The sequence below is a fragment of the Sparus aurata genome, chromosome 4 (assembly GCF_900880675.1).
Source record: "Sparus aurata chromosome 4, fSpaAur1.1, whole genome shotgun sequence".
Taxonomy (NCBI): Eukaryota; Metazoa; Chordata; class Actinopteri; order Spariformes; family Sparidae; genus Sparus; species Sparus aurata.
In genome coordinates this window covers 6,420,277-6,426,276 of record NC_044190.1, presented here as the reverse complement: position 1 = coordinate 6,426,276, position 6,000 = coordinate 6,420,277, and the positions used below count along the sequence as shown (strand labels likewise).

General features: G+C 43.5%; 1 protein-coding gene across 18 annotated transcripts in view; it reads left to right on the top strand.

Moving 5' to 3' along the window:
• Positions 1 to 324: 324 nt before the first annotated feature.
• The window catches only part of neo1a (neogenin 1a), a 171,556-nt gene continuing 165,880 nt past the window's right edge, over positions 325 to 6,000 (top strand). For 13 of the 18 annotated variants that reach the window (XM_030414316.1, XM_030414326.1, XM_030414313.1 and 10 more), the window contains exon 1: positions 326 to 936. In XM_030414316.1, coding sequence (XP_030270176.1) covers positions 846 to 936 — 91 coding nt within the window. In that variant the 5' untranslated portion in view covers positions 326 to 845. Of the gene's footprint in view, positions 937 to 6,000 lie in introns of all 18 variants that reach the window. The other 5 variants (XM_030414312.1, XM_030414310.1, XM_030414322.1 and 2 more) reach the window with 2 other exon arrangements.

Below are 6,000 nucleotides of genomic sequence, written 5' to 3'. Positions count from 1 at the left end.
GAGAGCGCAGGTTGAAACTAAAGCTAGATGTTAGCCCTGAGTAACGTTAGCAACAAACCGTCCCAAACAGTATTTATCTTAATGTGAATATTGAATATATATTGTGTTACTGAACTTATATTAAGACCGAAAGCTTATGGAAATATATATCGTGTGTGCTGGACTTAAAGTTTGTATTAACGTTGTTATTAATGTTGAATAATGCACGTTATTTTCGCACTACAACATACGTCAGTGGTGTGAAAGACGAGCCGGTGTCTTCGGACTCAATCCCACACCACAGTTTGGTTTTTGCCTGAGCACACAGGATCCAAACTTCCGTGTGACTCCACGCCCTGTTTTCCGGGGAGCCAGTGGAGATCCAGCCCTTCAACACGCTGCTCTCTTACGTCCCGTCCGTGAGCAGTGAGGTGGCCGCGGCGGAGATTTCTCCTTCTGCTCGGATCTCATCTTTTCTCCAACTGAGCTCTTTCTGCTCTTTTACGCGCTTGGCGCACATCGGAGTAGTTCAGTCGGCGCCTTGGTGCTTAGTCGCCCGCAAATCTCGTCGTCTCGCGCTGCGACTCCGTGGCAATGGATTGATTTCAGTGTTTTTCCTCCGACCTCTGCCTCGACCAAGTTGAGAAAACAGTCTGTGTAACCTGCGGCTCTCTTTCCAGCTACATGTTTCATCCGGCCAGTTTTAAAAGTACCTGGCTCCCGATGTTTCTGCACATTTTAGGACTCTGAACTTTTCTACCCCCATTGTGCATTTCCAGGAGGCGGCCGGGGATTGTAAGGATTTCTTTTTTAAAAATCTTCTCCGGGGTTCCTGAAGCCTGCAAAGATTTATTCGTAAAAAAGTGATGGCCGAGCGGGGAGCTCTGTCGCTCCTCTCTCTCCTCTGTCTCACCTCTCTCTACACCGAGACCACCGCGTCAAAGCATGTGGACAAAGGTAAGACCCTCACCGACACTGCTGCCGTTCTCATGTGTGTCTGCGGCTTCACGCCTCGATCCAACTAACTTACCTTCATCGGGTAGAGTTGGGAGGAATAGAAACAAACGGAATGCTGGCTCTGATCAGACGGGTAGCTAGGAGGCTAATTCTGCCCTGTGTGGGTCAGATACTCTTCAGATCCTCTGCCACCATTTACACAACTTTCAACCAGAACCAAAAGACTTTCTCCTAACAGGCATTTAGACCCAGACAAGATCTTTACAGCACTGTTCGAGGCTGTGAAGCAACACGCTTCCAGCCCGTCCTTTTGTCTGCATACAGGTTGTAGAGGCAGAACTGCTCCCTGGTTCCTCTGTGTGTGTCTGTAGAGATCCAGACATGCGGTGTGGTTCTGTCTCTGGACTGATACCACATGTGTGTGTTAAACTGAGATCCATCCATCTATCTAGGCTCGGCTGGCCCCGTGATCATGGAATTGAAAAAGAATGGCAGGATGAAAAAAATCCACAATGCAAAGAGTAATTAGTGTTCAGTGTCAGGTAATAAGCTGCCGTCATCAGTCCAGCAGACATCTCATTAGTTTGGCGTCAATACACGTTTAGCTGATGGATCAACAGAACCAGTTCATTTGCTCCTGTTAATTGTTTTGAAGTGAGGACACTGCACTGCAGTGTGCACTGCTCACTCCAGCTGGTGGTGTTCAGTACTGAGACATGTCACTGGTATTACAGGTGATGTCTTGATATTAGTGGTATTGATTGGTGTCTGTATGTTTCAGCAGAACCCACCACAATCTGCTATAAGCACTCCAAGCCATGAGTGCCTGGGATCATTTGGAAGCAGTGAGGGAGTCACTGGAGTGCACAGCTCCAGCCCTTATCACAAACCCTATCGTGACCGAGCCATATCTTTTATCACTTAAACTGCTAGACACCATCACACAGCAGCATGTGCTCTGGAAAATTGTGAATGTAACCAAGTCTTGTGCAACATGGCCCAGTTTCTTTTCATTCTCGTGATATGCAAACTAGTTGTGAGTGTGAGTGTGTGTGTGTGTGTGTGTGTGTGTGTGTGTGTGTCAGAATAGGCAGCCTGTGCACCTTTTTGAAATTTTGTTGTTTATTCTAAAAGGAATGAATGTGCAAAGAAGACGAGGCTCGGAGTGACAGGCCTGAGCGAGCTGCTTGGCTCTCTTTCGTGTGGAGCCTGATAAAAGACCCTCTCCTGCATGAAAAGAGCTCTGCAGTGGTGGAAGAGGAGATGGAGAGGGAGAGAGGGAGAGAGGGAGAAAAAAAAGCCCCTCCTTGGCTTTGCTGGAGATCAGTACAAAAGAGAGAGATGGGGGTAGGGTGAAACAGGCCGACTGTCTGGAAAGTAATAAAACCAGGAGATTAAGGGGACCAGGGAGTTCCTTTGGGAGCTTTGATTGATTCCAGAGAATTGGACTGGGACCCACACGCAGAGAGAGTCTCAAATTACTAATTGTGGGGTCCCCTTCTCTGAAAATATCTGTTTATTCAAAACACATTTCTTTGAGGTCCTGACTGTGGCCAGAACTTATCTTTATCAAAGTTGGCAGAGTTGCAGCCCGAACCTAAAGAGTTTCAGCCTGTGTCATTTGGTGCGGGCGCAGATATAAAAGATACGACCTGTAAGAGTGAGAAGTGCTGCCTTTTTTTTAACCACTTCCTCCTCTTTTGCTAGAACTTTAAAAAAATGCCTGAAAAAGTTTGCCCTTTGTAAACAAATCCCTGTTAGAGGAGTGTAAAAGCCATTTAGGCTCTATCTTATCTTTGTAATCCTGCCGGGAGGGAGCTGTGTGCTGATTGTCTCCCAGCGGACAATGCAAATAACTTGCTGAAATGTGTAAACATTTGGCAACCCTCCCTCCTCTCAGACCACTCACCAGGGCTCTGTCCCCACAGACCACCTCAGATGCAGCTTCGCCCAGACTTTGTAAACAACCGTCGTTTTCTTTGGCGCATTTAAGTTCTTCTTCGTGGACTCTGCTGCTAAGAACATAATTTACCACCTTTGTGTGATTGTGTTTGGAAAGCCCTGGTGGTCCCACACCCCAGTTTGTAGTGAAGATAAGTAAGGGAGCTTAAATTTGGATTTTATTCATCCTGAATTTCAAGAACAATTCCATCACCGCCCTCATTTCACAGTGTAATCTGTATGCAACATGCAGTAAAAGGCTTCTGTTCCAGCCAATTACACACGTGAATTTTACAACTTCATCTTCAGCTAAAAATAGCAGAATCTTTTCCACATATCACATCATCTTGTGATGAGATGTGAGGGGGCGTCACGCAGCGTCACCTGCTGTCTCTGCTCTATAGAGTATGCTGTTTACTGATCATTTATTTATGGGCTTCAATCGCTCATAAAGTCCTAATGACCTCCATCCACTGAGGGACGAATAATTGCACACTTGGCCAAGTGTAGGATTCATCTGCTTCACTAATGCAAACCACCCCTTTTAGGAAATGCTACTGATCTGCAATGGCTGTTGATGTGGAGGCCCAGCTTGTTTCTGCACCTGTGTAAAAGGTGGCGTGTAGATGTCACCTCTCTGAGATCACAGTTGAAAATAACATGTTTATTGTGCCTTGTTCCAATTTGGTTTCACAGCAGCTACATCTGCTTGTCCAGGGTTTGTAGGGGTTAAATGGTAGCTATTATTGAAATGATTAGACCTAACAGTCACAGCAGTTAATCACACTAAATTGTGTGTGTGTGTGTGTGTGTGTGTGTGTGTGTGTGTGTGTGTGTGTGTGTGTGCGTGTGTGTGGGGGGGGGGGGGGTGTTGATCAATAACCTCTGAATAGATGCCTTGACATCTGCTGTTGCATCTTTTGGGTGGTTGGGGTCAGTGTAATCACCCGCTTTTAGCTGACTATTGTGGCTTTTAAGACTATTGGCTTTTATTTAATCTAACACGGATCTCAGGTTTAATTTGCTCATGAGTTGTTCAAACAGTGACGACATTATCGAGCTAGGTGATCAAATCTTAAAATACTATTCCAGTATTTTAGGTTTTATCCCAATAAACAATATATATGTCAACATTTTTAAATCTTCTCTGTCATAAATATTAACACAATGACATTTTTTATAAATAATCATCAGTAATGTGAATATAATGAATGGATAAAGACAAGTATTACAACAAGTCCAGTAAATGACATCACTTTACTGTACAGCAGCCTTTAAAACCAGGACAGGACAACACATTCCATATCATGATATATAGTCTCATATACAGATGAATCTGACCTGCAGGTAATAATACCCCCCTTGAAACCTTAACTGCTTTAATCCGATTTCTCACAATATCAAAGTTTCACACATCAGCTGTTAGTCTGGATGTTTAATGCTTGTACACCAGACTGAAGCTACATGAATTCTCTCTCCATGCTCTATGAATTTTAATCCAACATTTTTCCTTATGTTTATTGATCACTACTCGGCATGCTGTTTAAACCCGTTTCTTTAACTAGCATTGTAAGCCCCCTGTGTATTCGAGGTGCAGACTGGGCTGGCTGTCTCGTGGCAGTGAAAGTGGGGTTGTTTTAAGTGGAGAGGAGTCTAAAACCCAGAACGGATCAGGGGCAAGTCCACAGCTTCTGCTGGCCCCCTGCTAGGATGAAATTGGCTTTATCAGAGCTGCTGCTAGTGTTGTGGTTCAGAAGATCATTACTTAAGTCTGCCTTTTTCTGTCTCTCTACTACAGCCGGTGTATCAGCCTCCCCTGCTCTTTTCATTCTGGTACACATCGAGTGGCCTTGAATTACTTTCTTAGGGCTCTTTGGAATTTTCCCCCCACATACAGTGTCAGTGTCAATATTTCATCTGGTCGTGTGTTTTTCCTTTGTTTGGATTTTGAGGCTCTGGTTCTGCTGCAGTATTTATTTTTTATCTTGTATACCACCAGCTAAACAATCAACTTTGTAGAGAACTCAAAATCAGTTTTTAGGGTGACTTTGATTTTCATTCATACTGATACTGCAAAAATATTGATATTGTGAAATAATTTCACCCTTATTGTCCAGCCCACCAAGTGCATTCTCATCTTTTATCAGTGTGTTTCTGCTCTCTGGGGTTGTTGTTGTCGGCGACACCACAGGTGGAGTGTGATGAATTTCTCCACACTGCTGAAATTTCCTTTTCTTTTTTTTTTTTTTGTTTTGACATACCTACCATCCTTCTTACAATTTTCTGAGGAAGCTAATGCATCCACTGAGCTCCAGCACAGAAAACTAGGTGATGTTCACATCACAAGCAGCAGCTGTAAGGAGCTGCAAATGTTTTCTAAAAGAAATGCTCACGTTACAATCTGTCATACTAAGCTCAGTAGATGACACCAATTTCTCAATCACATCTACAGATTGAACATTAACTTGGTAATAATTAACCGCAGAAGTTAATGATGACAATTTATAAAGGTAATAAGTCACAATGATTGAATAAAAACATTATGTTAAAGTTTTTTTTACTATTTGGAAATTCTAGGAGGCAAACTGCCATTCAAACCCAGGGTTCAGGTTCAAGTCATATTCACCTGCATTTTAATGTGAAGACATTTCTTTTTTACTAGCAGCGGTTCCTGGTTTACAAATTCCCGCAAGACTTTTTGTATGTGCCAGTAAAGAGTAAAGGCTTTTCTTTGAAAAAAACAAAACACCAAACAACTTTCAATAATCAATTTCCCGGGGGAAGCCCTGCTCCCTGGACATGGGGAAACCCTTTCATTCAGTATGGTGCAGAGGGGTATACAGTAGGTGTTGTCCTGAACCATCACTTTTCTCTGTACTTTGAAAGCCAGCCTATTCAGTGTTATGATTGGTTGGTTCACATAAAGCAGCTTACATCAAGGTGTTCCTGCTGTGACTAAAGCAATGTCAGACGCAGCACCTCTCCAATCCGGCTGCTGTGTGTCTTCTTTGTGTCTGCCAGTCCTTTCATGTCAAAACAAAAAAGCTGAAAAAAAAACTTTAAAAAAAAGTTGAATTGTGTCAAGAGGCCATAAAGCTGTCCACACTTCCCTGTGTGATGACT